Source organism: Falco biarmicus, chromosome 13, assembly GCF_023638135.1.
Source record: "Falco biarmicus isolate bFalBia1 chromosome 13, bFalBia1.pri, whole genome shotgun sequence".
Classification (NCBI taxonomy): Eukaryota; Metazoa; Chordata; class Aves; order Falconiformes; family Falconidae; genus Falco; species Falco biarmicus.
This window is the reverse complement of record NC_079300.1, coordinates 2,418,759-2,441,682: the sequence shown is the minus strand read 5'-3', so window position 1 is coordinate 2,441,682 and position 22,924 is coordinate 2,418,759. Positions and strand designations below refer to the sequence as shown.

At 43.3% G+C, this 22,924-nt stretch overlaps 1 protein-coding gene across 2 annotated transcripts in view; it reads right to left on the bottom strand.

The window, feature by feature from the left end:
- Nucleotides 1–22,924, bottom strand: part of RSRC1 (arginine and serine rich coiled-coil 1) — a 167,744-nt gene that overhangs the window by 28,504 nt on the left and 116,316 nt on the right. For both annotated transcript variants that reach the window (XM_056358629.1, XM_056358630.1), the window contains one exon: nt 1,252–1,320. In XM_056358629.1, the coding sequence (XP_056214604.1) occupies nt 1,252–1,320 (69 nt within the window). The remainder of the gene's footprint in view (nt 1–1,251; nt 1,321–22,924) is intronic.

Here is a 22,924-nt window from a genome sequence, read left to right as displayed (position 1 = left end):
GCACAACACTGATTTTCATAGTAAATTAATCCATCAAAAGGCCAGCTCTGAAAAAATCATAGAACAGTTTGTGTTGTCAGGGCCCTTAAAGCCCACCTAGCTCCAGCCCCCTGCCCCGGGCAGGGCCACCTCCCCCCAGCCCAGGTTGCCCAGAGCCCCGTCCAGCCTGGCCTTGAGCCCTGCCGGGGACGGGGCACCCACAGCTGCTCTGGGCAGCCTGGGCCAGCGCCTCCCACCCTCAATACACATGATCTCCTCCAACATGACATCATCTTCAACCCCAGGTCCCATTTATGGGGTGGTTAAAACACTGAGTGAACATCCACGCAATCCCAGGCAGGCGGGCAAGGGGCACAGTGCCAGAAGAATCAGGAACACATTTACGCGGAGACTGTTCAGTGTATTAAGTACCAGTTGCAGCCTGAAATACATCATTTAAACCAAATACGCTGAAGAGAAAGTTCACTGCAGTGACCAGTGTGTGGTAACATGTATTTCCAGAGTAAAACCACCGCAAGGCAGTGAAGATCTTCACTATATTTTTTTATATTTAAGTCAATGCAAAAATATAATGGATGTCACCGACAACTAAATGATTAATTTTAATTTGAATAGCTAAGAAACTTTCTCTGTCTATCACAGCTGAAGTGAGAACTTTGAGGATCCTCAGATTGTTTGCATTGGCTCCGTCATGCTGTTGAAAATGTCTCTTCCCATTACTCCCCAACATACAAGCAAAATACATTTGTTTAATTATCCAGGCATTATACATTAACTTTCCACCTACTGTATAGCAAAGGAAAACAGCTCAGACTCTGCCAGCTTTCAGTGCACCAGATTTCATCAGGAAAGAGATTAGCTCACTCTGACATCACACAGACTAATACACTGGCAAAATTAATTGCTGTGCTTTACTGATTTAATCGAGCAGCATAGCCACAAACCAGCGGTATTGGCTGGCCATAAGGTCTTAACATATAACTTTGTCTCAAATTATTAGGTTGCTTTAATGGCAGGTAAAATATTTTTTTTCACGTGGCTGAAATTTCCGGTGCCTTTAACAGTTCTTGTTCATCTGACAGGTCAGGAGCAGAAAGCTGCAGCGAACCTGAGGAGTGCCAGGCTGGCCACCTCGGCTTCAGATGCCCTTGTAAGAAAGTCACGGAGCCCTGCTGGAACCTGGTCCCTTAAAAATAATAGTTTGCCACTTACTGGATTTTAGTTTCTTATGGATTTAAAAACACACGTTACCTTCTTCCTTCCTTTTCTTTGCTTCTTCTTCACTTCTCTCTTTGGCCTTTAATGCTTCATCTGCTTTAGCTAAAAAGAAAAGAAACACAACAAGTGTTATAATTAGTTAATTTATCTTGCCAAACAAGATTTCCTGGGGTTTAAACCAGTTTCCTTTTTGTAGGTCCCACAATGAAGTCGATGCGCATGAAAGAACAGAATTTGGTTCTTAATGTGTTTTCTTTGAAGATATTAATACGGTGAAGGCAACAGCACACGTGGCATTCTGGAGGGCAGCTGCTGCGCACAGTACTCGCTCAGTACCAATCTCTGCACCCATTTCTTGTTACGCAGAACTTTTAAGAGTTTTTTTCCTTACACACAAACCTCCCCACCCTACCTGCCCCCAAACAAAACCGTACAGAAACAAACACAGTTCATTTGGAAACAGAAGATTTGCTGCCATAGCGAGTAATCCGTAAGACCTCTTTTGAGGATAAAACAGAAACAAACCAGTGTTTTCAGGGATGCAGAGCTGCAGCTAGCATTTAAAATGGGAGTCAAATACCTATCACTTAGTGTTAAATTAGGTAGTATACAAATTTCTCTTCATTGCAAATCACAGCAGTAGTACTTTATTCATATTATGACAGTATTCTTTAAAAAGAATCTTTTTCCCTCCAGAAACCTCTTCCCTTATTACTTAATTATCTACTAGTTGCTCAACTGCAGGGGTTTTCAAACACTTTACTACAGATGTTAAAGAAGATTAAAAATATACAGCACAGTAACAAGGGACTATCAATATACTCTGTAAATTAATTAAATTTCTGTTCTAGCACATCATTTATTCCAAAGCATTAATGTCTCAAAGGAGCCATTCTCTTTTATTGCCATCTCACTGCCTGATGAGTGAACTAAGCGAGAATAAGTCTCTAATAGCATTATACTTGATGAAATATTAAGTTTTGGAAAGTATCACCATGTCAAAAGGAAAAGAACCAAAAAGCAACAGAATTTAGAACTTAAACCAGGCCTTCTTATGCAATAAAATCACTGTAAACGGCGGCACAAATAGCAAACAATTCAGTTTTACAGATGCTTAGTCCTATCACCTACTGAATCAACCAGTAATTTATGAAAATCAAATTCATTTCAGGGTGGGTGTGAAGGGGTCTTTCCGACTGGTGTCCCTCTGCAGCCAGTAGCTACAGATTCTTAAAATATACAACTTAAACAGGGGTGTTACAAAACGATAGAAGTAATTACATAGACATCTGTTTCCATTTACATGCTTTTACTCATATTTAGACTACATTTGAAGTCATGAAATATTAAAACTTTTCTGCCAGTGAAGATCATTACAAGAATCTATTAAATCAAGACAATAAAAACAAACTGCTAGTAACTCTAAAGACTTTTACTTCATTTACACTTTATTCTCCTTGGTAAAAGGACAAGGATAATAGAAATCCCATTTAAATTCAATTTTGGTTATATGTGTAATTGTAGATATACCCCTTGAGTCATGTAAAATGCTCAGCTTATGTTTCTTTCAAATTATCCCGCTCAGATTCACATTCTACTCCTTACAACTGTCTTCAATATGTATTAGCAGAGCTCATTAGGCTGAAATTTAATAATGCAAACATCAGGTGGATTTCAAGAACCTCCATTATCAACACAAGATGGATTGCTTATATAGCTCTTGGGCCAACTGGGCACAATTTAGATTCAATAAACTACCATGCCTAAATTTGATTTATCTATTCCACTATGCTACTTTGTTCTTCCTCACCGATTTGTTGCTGCACAGGAGCAATTCATTGGATATCTGAATGGTTATCCAAGGCAGAAAAATATTAAAACACACATAAAAGATATTGCTGGTCTGTGACTAAATCTCTAGTTTGTGTTCGTTAGCTTTAAATTGCTAATTTCTAACCCCTGTAACTACAGTGGAAACTTCTGCTAGCTGAAACAGAGCTGTCCTTTCAAGTCCTGGTTAATTATACGGACAATCTAGCAATTTAGGGAGTTTCACGAGGACAATTCTCTGCTCAGAACTGCTCATTAACAACAATTTAACTTACCCCATAAATCTACAGAGCAGCACATCTCTGAGGTTATAGGGCACTGTCCATTACAACCAGCTGAAGTCACTGAAACCATGTGTCGCTTGAAGACTTTAATGCTAAAAATTCTCTTGAAATATTTTAAATTTTCTGTCATTATTCACTGGCAAAGCATTAAAACCCCAGATTTAATTTGCTTAAATCAAGTTTGCAATTATGAAAAGATTCTAACAACTTATTCCAAAATATAACGCACCCTCTCCGCTGTGTGCGCTGCTACGCCCTCACCCCGCATTTTAGGGTGTTAAATGACCACAGACAGCCCACGCTGACCACTTACAAGACCTGGTGTGTGGAAAAGAACCCAGTTCTCCTGCAATGCGCCTTCCTTAAGCCAGAGGAGGACAGACAGCTGCTTATCACCCCCAGCAGATCAAAGAAGTCACTTCAGCAAAAGTCTGGTTTTAATTGATCCAGGTAGTTGGAGTGCTGAGATTGCTCCTGCAGCTGGGCTTCCTGCATGGATAAACAGCTAGCATGACAAAAGCCTGGGTGCTTACAAAGCTTTCTAAAATATAAAATAAATAAATAAAGAGGTGCTCGAGCTTGCAGCATTTAAGAGCTCGTCCGACCCCAGATAAAATTACAATTCTATTGATTTTTTTTTTTTCTCTGAAGGATGGGAAAATGATATACAGAAGATGTTTGAGATGTTTACCTACACTAAAACAATAAAGTTGTGAAATGCAGATATTTGGTAGTAGCCAGTGGACTATTAAGACAAGTATAATGGGATGAAAGAGCATTTTAGTAATTTCCAGGTGCCCCCTATGGAAGGGCTTGTTCCAGCCTGGGACCAGCAGCCCATTGTGCTGGATGCAGCACAAAGGAAGAAGAAATAAATCCTGTCTTTGTGCTGGGAATAAACTATGAGCAAAGACTACAGACATGCTACTCAGACAAATAAACACAATGCAGAAGTGGAACAACATTGCTAAATCACAACGAAGGCACTAACATTTAATTAAACTAATCTAGATTAAGGACCTTCTCTATTAATAAAAAACCCCAAACAAACTAAAACACGTTTCATGTTTCCATATGCACCAATAACCTAAACTCTGAACGTGCTAATGCGTGTTGAAGCTCAGGCTAGCTCTTTGGTCAGCTTCATTCCACCTGCTTCCCAAACCTGACAACCACCTAACTGGAGCCGGCACCCCCCCCCCCGCCCCGGTACCCCAGCCCCCTCCAGAGCAGCACACACGGTGGCCATGGATTTGGGGAGCGCTGGAGGCAGCCGACAGTCTGAGCGGAGAGATCCCTAATGGAAACGTAGGTTGCCTGCCAGACCTGCAACTTCGGTTCCTGTTGAGGAGCAATTATTAAGTACAGATCAGCAGCTGTGGATCAATGAAAGGCAGGTCATTCCCCAGGGCCAGGGCTGGGGGGATGAACAGGTCCACTCCTTTGCCTTGCTTTAACCCGTTCAGTGCCGACCTGCAATGGCAGCTGATCGTGGGCTTACGCTAAAAACTGGGGTGAAAGGAAAGAGAAGAAAAGAGAAAAGAGAAGAAAAAATAAAAGGAGAAAGACAGAGAAAGAGAAAGGGTGATTTTGTGTGTTTTCCAGTTTGGGAAAGGGAGAGGATGTTTATATGTCTCCTCGACATTATCACTACGCTGACTGTAAAATTTGGAGATGGTACGAGACATCAGAAATTAAATGTAAGACCCGAGAAGAGCAAGTTGAGAGCTGTAGAGAAGCACTGGGTGATAATACCAGGTGGTGTAAATCAGCAGAGCTTTACTAACTTCATTAGCTTCCCTGACCTGTACCACACTTTGTATTACCAATATTTTGCAGAAATTTTCTGGTTCATGCTCAGACACCCTGCCACTCAAGCACTCTACTTACCTATGTACCACACACTCACTGACACAGAATTTCAGGTTCCTGTCCATTTTCCCAGCCAAACTTTATATACTCGCCTAGCTTTTCTTCGCTAATTCTTTCTTCTTAGCAAATGCTATTAATTCAGAGCCCTCTTCCCTCTAAACTGTTACTCTGTTACAGAAAAGAAAGTCTCCCAAGATGTACCCTCTCACTTCAGGAACTTGATACAAGTATTTTAATAAGCAGTTAATAATCTATGTCCCTCCTAAATCATATGACATGTTTTCTGTTCTCCTATAACATTTTTTTTTTTTTAAATGACAAACAAAAGCCAGGAAAGCAAAAAGAAACTAAAAAAAAGAATTCTTCTTTTAAAAAAGAATGAACAGCCTCGTAGGTTTTGGAAAATACTTCAAGCTCAAAACATTACAAATGGTCTTATTTCCTCACCAACACGGTACAACGTCTATTTAACGTTTAACAGTGGCACTACTACTCTGTGCCTTCTGCCTTCCAACCAGCCACCTCCTGGCACTATCTGATCAGTGCGCTTCATTCAAAGCCTGCTGAAATCGGCCACACCACCCACTAACTATTTAGCTACACAGTTTGCACAAATAGTTATGCAAACAGTCACACTGATGAGAATCAGCGAGAAAATAAAAACACCCTGTGTGATGCCGCACTTGGCTGGCAGAGCACGGGAGAATCCTGGCTGCCGGCGGGAGCACCAGGGAAGCCCCAGGAGAACCTGAGGTTCAATTACAATTTTGTTGTCTAATCCCAAGTTCCGCCACACCCTACACGGCTTTGAAGACACCACTTGCTCAGCCAACTAAAACTAGGGTCATGCCCACAGATAACGGGTGCATTAAAGCCTGACAAAAAATTCTCTAATCAAAAGCTCTTGGTGCTATGATTAAAGGAAAAGGCTGGTCACCAATGAGCCTGACAAATTTCAAGGTGGAGTGAAAAAAAGCCTTTATGAACAGAAGCAAAAGTACTTTTTATACTCCTTTTCAAAACTGAAATGAACGTGCTTATACAACAAAAATGAGATAAATGATTGTTAAAAATGTACAGCCTAATGACACTGCACAAAGGAAAAACAAAATACTGACATTTGATGAAATGCAAATTAACGTAATAATAATTTGAACAAGTTCCCAAGTGCAACACGCACGGCTCCAACCAAACTCGCAAATCCTAACAATGCCCTCAGGTTTCTTCCATCCGCTGCATCAGGTGTTTTCTAAATAATTTCAGAACCACCTCTTTAAAAAAAAAAAAAAAAAAAGTTTTACTCAGCCAGCTTCCAGCTGCTGTCACGCTCCAACACGGGAGCCTGGGGCACGGGCAGGATGCCCCAAGTCCTCACAGGGTCAACCCGCATCGAGTTCACCAGCCCGCGTCACTAAGGCAGAAAGGCGAGTGCCTTATCAGGTGAACTGTTTGTGTGGAAACGGTCAGCACTGCCCCAGAGCGGCATACTTCAAATGGCGATGTGGTATTTCAAGTGGCAGAGCATCCAGGACAGTCACTGTGACAGGGTTCTGTGGCTGTCGGACTCCTCAAGTTCGGTCAGAGCCCCAAGGACCTAGCACAGCGTGTACCGGAGCATCTCAAACCCGGCGCATGGTGCCCTGGATGCCCACGCGGCCCTCTGCCATGGGCCAGCAGCGACCTGCTCACGCGGTGGGCGAGCACAGCCTGGGATGGACGCCAGGAAGGGGGCAGATCTTCCCTCTACAAAGGACGGTAACGCACGCTCACGCTTGCTTGCGCTGCAGCCTCCAGCACAGCAAGAGAGCAAAGCGAAGGTAGTTAAGGCATGAAAATGCCCTAAATGCAAGTGATAACCAAGAGAAACAAACAAGAGCACGTGGAGGAGAGGCATCACGCGCCCGTGGGAGCAGGCAGGAGCAGCCCAGCGCTGAGCAGCCCCGTGGTTTCTGAACCAGATACTTCAGCCCCTGTTTGCACAGGGTCTGGCAGCAGAATTCTGTCGGAATCCCTGAATTTGCTTCTCTAACTGCAGTCTGTAGCCAGCAAATAGTTTAAATGGTTCAAAGTACAGTGTGTGCAAACATGCCTGCAAGGTTTATCTTTGCCTAATGCTACATACTGAAATAAAAAAAAAAAACCAAACATCTAAAATATCTTAAACCTGGACAAAAAGTACTTGTTTAACTATACTGTTAAGCTATAACCAGTTAACTCTACTAACAATACCTTTTCTTTGCTGGTCTCTTAGCCCTGCTAATACTTCTAACATTCTAATCAGTTCAAATGGCACTAGGAGCCAACGGCCACCCTTAGCTTACCATGAAGATGTACAAAAACATGCTGCAAAAATCAATAGATTCTGTATTAAAACATGCTGTCTTACTGCTTGACATTATGCTAACAGGAAACGCTGGTACAACCTCTTTGGAGACTACATCTGACAGAACAAAAAAAAAAAAAAAGCAGCTTTTCCAGGCAGAGGAAAAAAAAAAGAAAAAAGAAATGAGAGAAAACAAATGGTCTTCACAAATAAATCAACTTCTAAATAGCATAAGTGATGTGCATCAGCCCGTCTCCGCTTGAGAGCCACTGATACTAGTGGTTTTCAATGCTTTTGTAAGGACTCGATGTATGGGTATCATCATTCCTGCTACAGCTATGAGGAACATGGCTCCCAAGCCACAGAGACAGGACACACTCCTACAGCATATGTATAATATTATCTTCTCTTAATTATTGAGTATTAGAAAAATGGAAAATTAACAGCAACAAAAACGAACTTCAATTTAAAATCACAGCAGTTTCTCTTCATGTATTTTGCAATACAGAGAGAGATCCTGATTTTCCCTCAGCTTTCACTATCAATTTCCCTCTGTAGGTAACCGCAGCGTTTGTCTGCGTTGATATTTTTGTAGACATGAATGCAGACCTGTTCACTGCTTGTGGGTACCGCTCAGAAAACGCCTGGACACACGGCCCCGTGGCCCCCGTCTGCATGCACCAAGCGGCACGACGCACCTGGAGCCAGCGCAGGAGCCAGGAGCATTCCCTCCCGTGCCTCAGGTGTTTCAGCGTTGGTCAAAGCCATACCTACGCTCTACGGCAATGAGACTGGCAGCAAGATCTGGCGCCGGAGTAGGATGCTCCAGCGTGGTTCAGCAGCTCCATCAGTGAGCACAGGCACTCGCACCCTCCGGGGCACAGAAGCGAAGCCCTGGGGAGCTGGAAGCGCTTGGGGCTTGGGAAGCATGGAGCCATTCCCCAGCCGGGGGGGCACGGTGGGGCAATGCTCTAATCCTGATCAGCCTTGCACTGGGCCAGGGTAAAGTGCGTTTCAAGCAAAGATGTTAATTAAAAGGAATCAGGAAAATGTGAATTACTTCAAGGTAGAAATAAGGCAGGTGCTGTTTTGGGGGTGCAAAGGGGCTGGGGCTCGTGGAAGGCCCCCCCAGCACAGCCCTCTCCCACCACCACGGGAGATGCACAGAAGAGGCTCAGCCCCACACTGGGATGCAATTTGTTTTACTGGTAAAATTACAAGAAGAGGAGTGTCAGAGCACCCACCAAAGGCAAGATGCAAGCTGCTTGGGGAAAAAATAATAAATAAAAGTCCAATGTAATTGTAGACTTTCCAACTCTTCAAACTTAAAAATCCAGGCTATCCATTCCAAGATGCATTTGGGAAAAAGAAAGCACACAAACTCAAAAAAACACGTATGGGCATCACATCCAAAATGTAGCCAAGCCGACCACGATGCTAATCAGAAAGACTTAACTATTTTTTTAAACACAAACATTTTTGCATTTATAAAATATTCAGGCAGCTCACATATAAAAATAAAAGTATAATTCATTATTAATTTATAAGGCCTTATTTAATTTACATGCTATTTTTCTCCAGTATATTGAATTTATCGAGGCTTGTTGAGATCCTCTCTGCTGAATATTCATATACTGACATGTAAAGTTAGCGGTGATACAACCTGAAAGTGCCAACACAAATTCAAACCAACCACTTTCCCTGAGATTTCCTTGGACAGGAGCAGAGGAGCCCAGCCCAGCAGCCGCTGGTTCCAAACCAGAAGTGACACCACCACACACGTTTGTATCATACCGGATCGATGCCATTTTCCTACATTTTTCTCTTTTCGGTCCACACTAAAATAACATCTCTCCAAAATGTAAATAGCACAAGCATTGAGGGGGCCACTTAGCTGTTCACCCACGGATAAGGGCGCCCTGCTCCCACCCCGATGGCTTCATTTAGCCCCATCCGCTCTAATTACACGGCAGCCCGGTAATACCGGACAATACTTGGAGAAGTTCCTGCCGTCGCTGTCCCAAGTATTATGGGTCCTTTAACGATGCCACCGACGGTAATTACAGATACTGGAGATGCTGGAGCGTTAAGGAGGGGCGCAGGGGCTCCCTGCTCGCTCCCCCAGCTCTGCGGGCTGTCAGCACACATGGGGTTACCTTCAGCCTCGCAGCTCTCCCTGGGGAGGGCACCCCGCACCGCCTCGCAGGGAGCGGCTATCCCGCCGTGCCTCCCGGCGCAGGGGGTGCCACCTGGCGCTTTCACCCCACTGCTGCTCAGTTCCCTTCCCTTAGCGATTTTGGAAAGAATTCCTTTACTTCGGTGTAATGCCTCCCACGACAGCACAGCTAGCCAGCTCGCGGCCACACGGGTTTTCTAGGGCATTAAACATATTTTTGGTAGTTACAGCAATTAACGAGCAACTCACCTCAAAAACCACAAGTGAAATGCAAAAGCTCTCTCCCTCTTGTTCTAACCATGGGTACAACCAGCATATTTACGAAGGGAAATCCTTCAAAGCCAACCAGGCATTTTTTCACTAATTCATTTTTTTTTAATTGTTACAATTTTTGAAATGCAGTTTGGGGCGAGCCTGCTGGATATGAATGACGCAGGTCTATGAGAAAGCACAACACAAAAGAGAGAATATCCGAAATCACATAAGCCCGCACACCGCACAACAGCAGAAGTTGTTCTTCAATCCAAACGGGTTAAATATTAAACAAATTTCTCGAGAAGAGAGAGAGGGGAGCACGTGCATCCTTGTCCGGAGCATTAACATGCTGGTCAGAAATCTGGAAGGAAAAACCACCCTGAACAGGGACACGAGGTGTTGGGAAGCAAAAGGTGAGGACTGACAGATACAGCCCCGTGCCGGCAAGCGGGGCCGGCCTCCCCGAAGGCTTCCCATATCCCGGTTACTGCCTACTGTATTAAGACTGCCTTTCTCATCACTTAATGCTTATTTTCATCACTTTGCTTAAAATATTGATAATCAATTAGGGCTACGTCTGTTTTGCCACAGAATCTGTGTCACAGTCTATCAGACTGTCAGGGCCAATTCAATCCTCATTCAAAGTTAATTTTTTCTTCATAAATCTGCCTTTGGAGGAGTCATTAGGCGCAGAACATAGCCCGAGGTGCAATCACCTATTCTCTTTCATTAGCGGCAGGCAGGGAAGGTGAGGGAGATTATTAGAACTTTGGAATGATCACAAAGCAGCGTGCTGCCTGTCAGATCCCCCCAACATTTAATTCATCTCGCCAACTCGCCAGCACGCACTGCCAACAGTTTTAAATGGACATTATTCATGAACATCTGTGACATGCTGAATATTCTGAAGCGGGAATGATGAAAAAGCGGTGCCCTCCTTTGACTGGGAAATTAATTCTATGGTCAAAACAATTAGGAATATAACAAACTTGTTTTGTGATGTTATTTTTAGTCCTTCAAGATATTCCACTTAAAAAGCTATTATTTCAGAAATCTAGGTATTTAAACCTAAATGTGCACACTCCGGATGGGCTAGCACAGTATGTTACAGTACTGAAGAACAATTATTACTATGGAAATAACAAGTTGTTGGGTTGGGTTTTTCAGCAATTACAGAATTAGCTAGCTTCACTATCTGCTTTGTCGCTATGTTTCTAAAATGTGGCCAAATGAGATGACACGTTGGATTTTAATACGCCACCACATTAAATTACAGCTCGCTTTACTCATGGTGGACAGCCAGTTGCAGTGTGTGAAACAGATTCCCAAAATCAAACATATTTATTGCTGCTTCTGTTGGTAAAATGAGCATGCTGTGGCCCTTATAGCATTTTTAAGGTAGGAATGGCAGACAGGCCAGTACAAGAGACTGGCATTCACAGAAATTAAATAAAAACCCTACAGTCTCTACGCCATATCCCTTAACACATGCAAGGGTTTTAACATGTAGATACTTTAAGGAAAAGTAATTTACATCTAATGAAATAACATCAAGTAGTTCCTTGAATTTCATTACAAAAGTCAAAAAAATAGCAGTTTACATTTTTTTCCTGTAATTACTATGAAAACGGTGTTATCATTAGCAAACTTCTCACAGCGCTCGTCATTCTCCTCCCAAAATATTCTCATTTTCCAACTGCAAAATTAAGGGCCAGATCCTTAGCGAATTCAAGCTGGCACAATTCCATTGACTTCAATAGAGCTAAGCAAATTTACTCCAGCTGAGGATCTGGCACTAAATATTTATGATCATAATAATAATAACAATAATAATAAAGAAGACTTAATCAGTAGACCTTGGCTAGGTACATTCATCTATTATTTAGTGTATCTCTAATTTCTTTCTTTCTCACATGCTGTTTCCCACACATGTCTGATAAAAGATTCAACTGAAATATGTTTTAACACTAAGGATTAATTGGCTTAAATCACTTCCGTGGCTCCTGACTCATTGCAGTGGATGCTGTTAAATATTGCAAAGATTTGCTTCCATCTCAGAAAAGGCTGTACATTACCAGCTTCGACATCTTGTAATCAACTAATGTTTCACCTAAGACCCACACCCCCCAAACTGCAGCTGAGCTCAGGAAAATGGCATAATTGGATGCAATTCTTGTCTTGGCTGATATTTAGTCTTGGAGAGAAAATTATGTCTTAGAATAATCCAATAATTTCAAGGGAAATGTTAAAATGGCACCTTCTACCCGAGTTACTTTCTCTTGGGGGAAGGAGGTGGGAAGAGGAAGGAAGAGCTCCGGCAGGGAAAAGGACAGCCCAGAGCTGACGTGCCCCTGCTCTGCTCAGTTTAAAAAGGCAGCGACAGCTGGGAGAGAAAAAATAAATTCCACATATAAAAATTCACAGAGTAGAGGATGATTCTTTGCGACATCCTTCAGGAACATTTGTCAGCTCAATGGGAAAACTGAGAAGCGATCAATATGAAAAACTCCAACTCTGACTCAACTTACTTAAATCCCTCTGAAGCCAATGTTTGTTGCGGAGCTCTTCCTTGCTCCTCGCGCACCACCGGTGGAGACACCAGACCAACGACGCGTCTCCTGAGGAAAGAGCTGTAACGGAGCTGCCCAGCAGGTGAGAGGAGGGATGCTTTTGTCTAAGTTATTCCTCAGTCAGCTTCAGAATTGGATTTCTGCTCATTGGCCATTTGTTGCCAGATGGAGAATCCTCCTGCCGGTGTCCCACCTCGGTGGCGGCGGGCTGCGCTCCACCTGCGCCCAGCCGTGGGAGCAATGCCGCCCCTGCTCTGCGGGGAGAGGAAGGGGGGAACAGCCCCAGGGGTGCTGCAAGGTGGGGGCAGGACTGCCCCTTCCCGGGGGTACCGGGGAGCCTTCCTCCCGAGGAACAGGAGCCCGAGCCCCGGGCAGGAGAAACGTGGAGCTGCAAACGCCACAGAGTGAGGGCTCAAGAAAGCACCTTGGCCTTCCTCCACCCTAATTAGATTTTATGCAGTCAAATTAAATTCATAGCAAAACACCAGCTTTTATCCAATCTTTAAATTTACATTTTCCCTTTTTCTTTCTTTCCAGCCAGGTTGGAGGGCGCAGTTTTAGCAACTTCACATCTCCCAGGCCAGCACATCACTGCTACTCTAATGAACTAGAATACTTTCATTAGAGGTTTATGCAATCTGCATGTCTAATTGGTGTTAATTTCTCTCTCAGAAATAGGAAAAATACTTTTATGAATGCATTTTCTAACCAGCACCACATGAAACTCAGCCTGCAGGGTGTACAGCAGTGCAGGGGCTGAGGGCCGCTATTGTTCTTGCTGCTCTCTGGATTTCGGCAGGCAGGCTGGATCCTTCAGGTCGCCCTTTGAACATCTAGGAATCGCCTTGAAAAACGTAACTCCTGTGTTGACCACAGAAATGAAGAAGGTGTAAATTACTTAAGTGACACCCAATTAACCTTACTCCAAAATGAGACCAGTAGAAATTACATGCAACAAAGAGGGAAAAGCCATAAAATACAAAGAAAAGATTCCAAAGTGGAAGAGCTCATACGCATTCCATATGGTTGAAAGCCAGCCTTGAAAACACCCAACATTTGTTCAAATGTCAGTCTCAGGAGGAGGGGAGCATTTCCAGAATGCATGCAGCCTAGTTCCAAGGAAGTTCACATTTTTGGGAATGGTATGGGAAGAATCTCAGAGCCTCGGAGAAGTGTCCAACAGAGCAGAGCAAGCTGCTTCAGAACAAGAAAACCTTAATGGCAACGATGTCGTCTTAAAAAATGATGTTAAAGCACAATCAAATATTAACATAAGAAAAAGAAAAGTGAAGTTAAGAACAAAGTACACACAGGTAAAGCAAACAGTCTATAACAGCACTACGTAACGGACTAGAGGTAACTTAACTGTTGCAGCTGCTTTGACATTTTTCCATTGACATCTGCATTATTTTTGAAATAACAAACACAGATGAGCTGTGTATCATGTAAAAGTAAATAAACTGCGGTACTTCAACATCTTCTCAGCTCATCAAGAAAACACAATGTCCGCATTGCCAAAGGAGCAGCGTAACCCACGAACCCCCACGGATGCTCCTCCGCCGGAGGGGTCCCAGGCTGTCTGCCCGCCATGCCGGGGGGCGAGCACCCAGAGGGGGGGACAGCCACCAGGAGACAACCTCCAGGCTGCTCTTCAGGGCTGACTTTCATCTCCCTACTCCCCCGCCACCTCTTTCTCCTAAAATCTTTCTTTCGGGAATCATGGTGGGAAACTGGCTGAACACACAGGGGATTTTAGTACCGCGCCGGCAACTTGTTTTGACGCTTGTCATGCAGAATTAAATGAGAAGGCCACACTACCGACACAGGTTTGCATCTTAAGTTACAGTCTCTTAAATGCAATTGCAGCTCTAAACCGGAACATAAAGGGGCTGCCTTGAAAAGCAACAAGTGTGTTTCAAGTTACGTTATGCGCTTTTGTGAAAATAACATTTGTATATTATGCATATTACAAAATAAATTAATACCTGTGTTTTGGATGAGGATTTTGAAAACACATAAAAATATTGAAGGGCACTGGTATTCATGTTGGTAAGAAGGTGGTTCTTTATGGAAATTTATGAAAATCTGTGAGCTTGCTACCTCACAGAAGAAACAAATAATGAAAGAAAGAGAAATAAATCAGTTAATTTAGAAAAAACCAAAACCTACAGGGGAGCTGAAAATCCTAATTATAAAAGTGCAAGAACTTTTTTTTCTGTGATAAAACTCAAGCCAAATGAGCCAGAAAGCTACAATATTAATCAAAAATGGCTGTGGAACATGCATATACAAAAAGCTGTCTTCTTCTAACCCCCACTGCCAACAGACTGGTTCTTTTAATACTTCGGTAGATCTTTTTGAGTGGTCTGCTTCAAAAATAAACTTTGAGATTCCTCTAAAACTAATCAGAAATAACAAAAGGTAGGCAGGACTACAAAACCTAAGTCTGAAACCCCATTGCTAAGACAGAGGACATGCCTACATCTCTGGCTTTGAAAAATCATCACGCAAATTACGGAAGACTAATTTAGGTTGGGTTTTTCCCTCGTTGACTTCAATGCTACCAGGAACCAGCCCCTTCACTTGAGGATATAAAGTTTAATTCATTCCAGATTGTCATAAACGTGCATCTCCTCCTGAGCTGAAAGGGTGATGTGAAAATCAATTAGAACCAAAAGCCAACACATACTGTTCTCTAAGTTCCACAGGATAAACGCAAGGATTACTCGTTGTTGCCTCCCAAAGGCGCTTAGCCGCACCCCCCTCGGCAGCTAGGTGGTTTGGAGGACCACCTCACAGGAGCAGCAGGTTCAGCACCCTGCGCGATGCCCGTTGCACAGCAGATCCCCACCAGCTCTCCAGCCCCATGGGCTGTGCCCCAGCCTGTGTCCCACCCCCCCACTGCTGATGGGGTCTGCCAGCCACTCCGGTCCAACTACCCGCTGCAGCTGCATGAGAAATTAGCTTGATGTTGTACTAACCATGCACCTTTAGAAGAAAATATAAGGGCTCCACCATATAATTTCACAGATAAATTACGTTACTTTGAAAAAATACTTATTTGCTTAAAAATAATCACTAATAAAAATATTTAAATGATTTCTGAATGAAACCTGGCAATGCATTTCAAATACAATTGCCACTTTAGTCTGCATATTGGGAATGACAGTCAGCTTTTCTTTCTGGGGCTAACAGCAGAATTCAGCCTGACAGCTTGTCAGCAAACTTGAAAAATCCAGCCACAAAACTTAAGATTCTAAACGAGCCCTTCTTTCATCTGCCAATTTTAAAATGTCAGGAATCACCACGTTAAGTGAAAATCAGGTAGATGACAACTAATCTGGCTATCGAAAGGAAGCAATAAACCATGGAGTACTCATTACAAACGAGCAGGGGGAACACCACCGCCAGAAGCCAAGCCAGCCCCGGGCACCTTGTGAGGGCTCCCAAAGTTTTTGTCTGATGCTTTTGAACCGAATTAAAATATAACAAATAAAGCTGTGTAAGTGGCTCCTGTAAGCAACGCTGTCTTTCTGGCTTGGCAGTTTCACATCAGGTCTTACAGTAGCCTCTGAAAATAAACCTTCTTAATATGTGAGTTTATTTCCCCTAATTTACTTCTGGGCACTGGCCCACGGCTACCGCCTAATGATCAATACTCCTTCTATTAAGAATAATCTTTGGCCGCTCACCTGCACTGGAAACCACCCATAAACAGAGCAAGATCTGCTGTACCACACAGTCCACATACCAAAAAATTGCAAAGATAATTATCAAGATTCATTTCTCCAGTCTTACTGGTGCAAAATCCAAGTATCAGCTGCAGCCAAACGATGGGATGTGTCGGGAAAAAACATCTGCGGTTGGCCCCAGCCGAGGTAGCCAGGGGAGCGCTCCATGGCACATACACCTGTTGCACATCCGAGCCCAAGGAGGTGACGGAAACAGCACCTACTCATTAGAAAATGCTTTTGGGTACAACAGATGGACAAGCTTTGTGCCCTTCTCTGTGACTTTCTCAACAGAACCACTTACTAACAAAATAAGAGAAAATTTAAATTTCCTACTGAAGAACAAAACTACTAATACCAAAATGACAACACTTGTATACAGCAAAGACAACGGCTGATAACATACAAATCTACAACTTTTTCCACTGCACAAAGATCTAAACCTTAGGATACCTTGTATGGTTATTTGCCATCATTATTTACCGTTTATACAGCATCTGTGCTGAAGGCACAGGCAAGAGGACATGGCTAAGGCTGGCCTAATTTAAATTCCTGTTAATACTGGAGCCCCAACGCCTACTCAGACTGCCACCTTCAGAAATAAAACCCAGTAACCAAAGAGGTGGCTGGAAAAGCTACTGGGGACACCGCAAGGACTCGCTGCTTAACCATCTCTGTTGAAAACTGATTTCTTTTCTCCCTCTTCTATTTGCAATGAAGTTCCATTTAAGGAAGAAATAATAGTTACTAACTTTAGCTGAACCCCAGCTGCTAACGGGTAGCGCTGTGGCAGACTATGCGTTTCCTACTGCCAGGCACTGCCCCAAGGCAGCGGGGCCAGCCGGCCTGGCGCGCTGGGCAACCCATCCCCTGGGAAGGCTTGGCATCTGGCCTGTGGTCAGAGGAGCCCAGAGCTTTTAAAAGAGGTTTGGACAAGGCTCCAAGAAGCTGCCTTGTAGATCTCAATCCATCGCAGCGTTGGTCCCAGGACATCATGGGCTACTGGGAAGCGATGGAGCGTCACCCGCCTGCTGCGCGAGCTGCCTTGCCGGGATGCTGAGGGACTCCCCTGCACAAACAGGAGAGCCATGCAAAACACACCCCAGCCTTAGGCTCCCAAATGGGGGAGACATGATTTAAAACTTCCTGATGGTGATATTTACCTCATTCCCAATATTCCCACAACTACCATCACTGTCCCAGACGGGAATTAACATCTCTTCAGTGAGAGCCAGTGACAGCACAGAGCATGCACCCCACTCGTCTCAGTTACCCGTTTGTCTTGGTGCTGGAGTGACTGAGGGGTGAGGACATCATCACCCACGTCTGGGGGAGCTGAACATGATGACTGAAATTGCACTGGCCCAAGAGATCCTCTGGATTTTCAAAGCGTGGTGTCTTAGAGCAGCAAACCCTCCCTGTGGTCAGACCCCAACCACAGGCATGCCAACCCTTGGGAGGTGCCACCACCGCTTTGCTGCAGCAGCTCTCCTCTCACCAGGCCTGGCCACCTGCCCTAACTTGCACCCTCACCATCAGAGATGGGGACGCATTCACTTGGGCGACGCAAGTTTTAATTGCAAGTATAGTTTTACTGTACTTCTGATTGCCAGTGATGGAAAACTGAGTAAAAATTCTGAGCTCCTGAAGCCCTACAGACCTGCCTGAAGCCCGTTTAAAGAAGGAAAATAAAAACCTAACCCTTCACAGAAATTTTATATATTTTTAAAGAGATTAAAATTTCTTTTTAATTTGCTATTTCAACCAGCTACATAAAAACAACGCCCCCAGTGATGAAGATAATGCTTTGTGTAACAGGTTCTGGAGCTACCAGATTATTCCAAGAACCAAAGGCTGGAATAAACAAAGATTATTTCTTCTACATGCAGTCTGGCTTCTTTGACTGCGTTGGAGTCCTCGCTCCATCAGAGCACCTAAATTTAAGAATATTAGGAGCCCATTTAACTTCACACAGACTATTCTACCATGCTTAAAACCTGGGCATATTCTTAAAAGCCTTGAATAATGGCGTGAGAGAAGAACATCATCTGTTGCAAAAAAGAGGGAGCACAAGTTTCTCATGATGAAAGTTCTATGGAAAAAGGGACACAGAGCGTGCAGCCAGCACGGTATGACAAATGGTGCGCACCAAACAGGGCCGTAGCAAATTGAACTAACTTCTAAGCACAAAATAACAACTGCAATTATAGTTACGAAAGTACAATACAATGCAAAGTTGAGAATGGAGTACAATTAATATACAAGTAAAGGTGCAAGAACCAGGAAGAATTTTAGAGGATTTTTGAAGAAAGAAGGAACTTTGTTCACCCTACTCATGATAATTTTCCACTTTTACCATGATGTTAATGAAAACAAACTTTGTGAAACAATGGAAAAGGATCAATTTTTTTTTTTTTTAGAGATCTATAGTAAGTCCATAAATGCCAAGACAGCATTAAAGAAAAAACTGTTCTCAAGTATTATCATCAAGCAGTGTTAATAGGAAAGTTCCACAAAGATAATGAACAGGGCATTGGAGAATCAGGAGACGATGAGGTGGAAAACTTCTGGGTCCAGGCATGGAAAACTCGCAGGATTTACTGCGCATTAACTGCAGAATCATAAGACAGGCATCCAAAAGAACTTGACATCTGGCACCAAAAGGGGGAGTGTGTGTCAAGGAAAGATTTGTGGGAAAGACTTATTGCTGATGCCAACACACACTCAATTACACTTCTGATAGCCTTGAAAGCAAGGCGCACAAAGCCCAGCGAGACGCACAGTTCTGCATTAGAGAACAGAACTCACTCTGCTGGAAAAAAAAAATATGGGAAACTATACGTTCTCAGCTTGTATCATTAACTACTATAATCATTTACTGTACAGAGCATTATTAAATATTTCCCTAGGATAAAAGGGGTAAATATATTGCTTAAATATTCACTGGCTGACTGTAAAATTTCATTCCAGATTAACCGATGAAGATGAAGAAATGCTGCTGAAAACAAATAATTTATCTTCACTATGCACAGCAGATCGCTCTTGGAATTACGCCAGAGGCTATGTGGGTTTGAATTCAATAGCTGCATTAAAAGAAAACTACACCCCTACTACACACCAGGCTGAACATCACTGAATAAACAGTTTGCTGCAGCACTGCTTAAATAATTCAAAAAGGAATTGTAGGTATCAAACATTTTTCTGAAGTACTGCATTTCGTAATGTGTTTCAAATAAATGCTTGTTTTAAAAAGTTCTATTAAAATCCACTAAAGTAAATGGGAAAATGGAAAAGTCAAAGGCTGAAAACCAACAAAGGACTGATTTCTAGAAGAGGATTTAAGAAAGATTTGTCATCGGTGAGAAAGTCATCTCCAAGGGCACGTATCTTATAATATACACATGCATTTACACTTACTCATCTGCAACCTTGAGAGATTCCAACTGGCACTCATAAGTCTGGACAGCATAATTTTAGTTCAGACACACGTGCACCTATATATTTGTATAGAGCTATAACAAAGTAATAAATAAGCAGCCTTATTCAGCATCAGAAATTCCATACGCTTTCTCCAATTAGATTTCATTTCAGGCTAGCTTTAACTTACGATCGGAGTGCTCTGCAGAGTCTGCTTTTGTAGTTTACTTCAAGAGTGTATTTCTCTTGTTCTTAGAAAATGTAAATAATTTGAAATATTAAAAGCTCGCTAAATGTTTAATGGCATATAACTACAACTGTGAGGAGGGGGAATGCACATCAAAGACCTTGCTGAACTGGTGGCAGCGCAACTCTGCTGAGGCCTGTCATCCATCATCTGTCAAGAAGAATACTGTTCTGAACTTAGATGTGCACCTACACGATGTCCGTATATCACTTGCATAAAATCTCTTCTTTCAATGAAGATCTAATGGTTGCGTTAATTCACGCTCCTTAATTGCATTGCTCGGTAGCCTTCTCAGAGCTCCCAGTAGCCCAGAGAAATCAATTCTGGTAAAACTTCAGGTGACCTTCTATGAAAACTGATGAGACTAACCCTATGTCTACAATGGCAAATAATCCCAGAGTCATGGAATCATTCAGGCTGGAAAAGACCTTTAAGATCACCAAGTCCAACTGTTAGACAGTGCAGCACAGGGTCAATCCGTAAGCAAGGCGACTGGTCTCAGGAGCCAGTGCCCATCCTGCAGATCCCAAACAGAACAGAACTAGTCCCCGTGAACCCCCCACCCTGGGATGGCTGGAGCACGCCTTCCGAATTAACATCCTGCAAAAGGAGCTCAAGCCACATGCTTCAAGACTGTCACGTGAAGCGCGCTGAGTGCAGCTAAACAGAGATGCTCAGAAGAATCATTGTAAAAGCATCCTTCTGGTCCACACGACAGTGCTGATGTACACAGCATAGCCGCACAGGGAAGATGCTTTTCTGCTCCATGTCTTATATTGGACAACTCAGGACAATCTGCAGGGTGAAGCTAAAACTAAAGAGAAGGCAGGAAAAGTCACAGGAAAGAGCATTGACTGATGACACGGTGTTACAGAAAGTTACAGTGAAGCAACAGCTCTAAGGACTGACACGTGCATGTCCAGAGCTGGCACTTGGGTATCTCTGCAATCAGCTACTGAAGGCTGAAGAACACCAGGTCCCAGAACCTCTCTCAAAACCACTTCTGCAATGGATTTATTTAGAATAGCTCAATTGCCGTAGCTGAAGACCAAGCTCATCAGTTCTTACTCTAAGTTAAAGGTGATGTAAAATATTAAATAAAAAATATTAACAGAACGATGAAAAATCACTAGAAATCCATGCCATTACTATCAAATGTTCTTAAATTTGGGGAAATCAAAATTATTTTTCCTTTTTTCCTTCCTGTATGCACTGTACAGCAAGAACACCAGCTGCATACAACCTAATTTCTTCCCTAGGATGGAGAGAAGGGGTGGGGGGAAAGAGATATTTGGGTTTTTTAGAGGAACGTTAATATACATCATCAGTCTTGCTTTAATATTTTCTGGGCTAGTTTAGTTATAAAGGGGTATAAACAAGGTGTTTAAGGAAGGGAGGTCTCTGTCAGGCATCTCACAGCCAGAAACAAATCCATGTACCCGACAACCTCCTCCCAGCTCGCTGCCTTTCTGGTCTAAATGTGTGAAGCAAAGACATCCTTCGGACCTCAAGCCACCTTACCTTTGCAGGGGCGATTTGCACTAAAATATATTATTTACTACGGACATTTAGAAACACCGAAATTCAGACATATAATTAAACCAGTACAGAAGAGAATTTTCTTTTCTCCCAGCAATCACGGGTATTCTAGACTGCTTCTACAAGCACAGAACTGCCCTGAAGCCAAGGCAGCATGCCACCAGACCTTTATTTTGCCTGGTTTGAGCATCCTGACAGAGATGCCTGGGGGCAGCAGCCCTGCAGGGCAGGATCAGTGCAGGCTCCTACAAGAATTCAGGGCACTAGCCACCACGGTGTTTGGTCTCTGCCTTCTGCAATGGGGCAACCAAGTCACGAACAGTAGCGTCAAACCAACCAAAGCATTCAAATAGGATGTACGACAGGTCAGCCCCACCTCACCTAACGCCTTTAGGGACAGCCTCCCGTTCTAAGGATGGAGGAAACTTGGGGGCTTGGCCTGGAACCCAGAAGGTTCACGGCAGATCTCCTCAGGGCAGAGATTTTATGCCAAGAGCTGAGGGTCGATAGGGGTCTGTGCGACCCGGCAGAGCGCACCATCAGCACGCGGGCATTTTCTCAACGATTTGGGACTGCTGAATGCTTCCACACAGTATAAAGAATGCATCCTACTCTTATCTCTCATTTTTAACAACTCTTTCCTCCGTATGAGGATGGCAAATAAAACCCATACGAGATCAACAAGACTGGAAGCCATACAGAAGTATTCCTGAGTCTGATGCAGCATCGCTCCGTGCACAGAAAGGGAGCTTCTCGTGCCTCTTGTATACACAGCTTCACATCGTACTCACGGCTCAAGCCTGTGCTCCAGCAATATGTAATATTTCTCTTTTACACTATGTCTAGCTATACATAATTTTTAAAAACATGGCTTTTTTTCAGGATAACTTTTATTGTAACTTCCTTTGAGATAATATCATTCTAAGATTATTTTTTACATTCCATACATACGTTGCAACCAGCTAACAACTATCTCTGGAAAACACATTTAACTGCTCTAATTTCTGTTTGCTTACAGTACTCGATTTCAACTCCTCTGAACAACCCGAGATCAATAACAACCAAGCTAGACTAGTTTTGAGCCTACATGGTAAAAATAGGTAATAAACCGCTACTGGTAGAGGGGATGTGCTGCACGTAGGTCAGCTCAAGGTCCCAGGTAACCACCTCGTCTGTGTCCTGGAGCCGTGTTTCACGCATGCCGCCTCCTTTCTCAGGGTCCTCCCGCTCGGCTCTCCACATCGGGCCATTGCACCCTATTGATCTTCTTTAAATCTCCAGAATAATAAGTTTCAAGACAACACAGTGCAAGATGACTAAAGCTCTTTAATTACATCACTGCTGAAAGGAAATCATTGATCAACGGCATTATGGGAGAATCAACTGCCCCCCAAACCAGATCAAAGCCAATGAAACGGCTGAGTAGCTGCCCCATTTGGGACTCTTCCCAGATTAGTGCCCA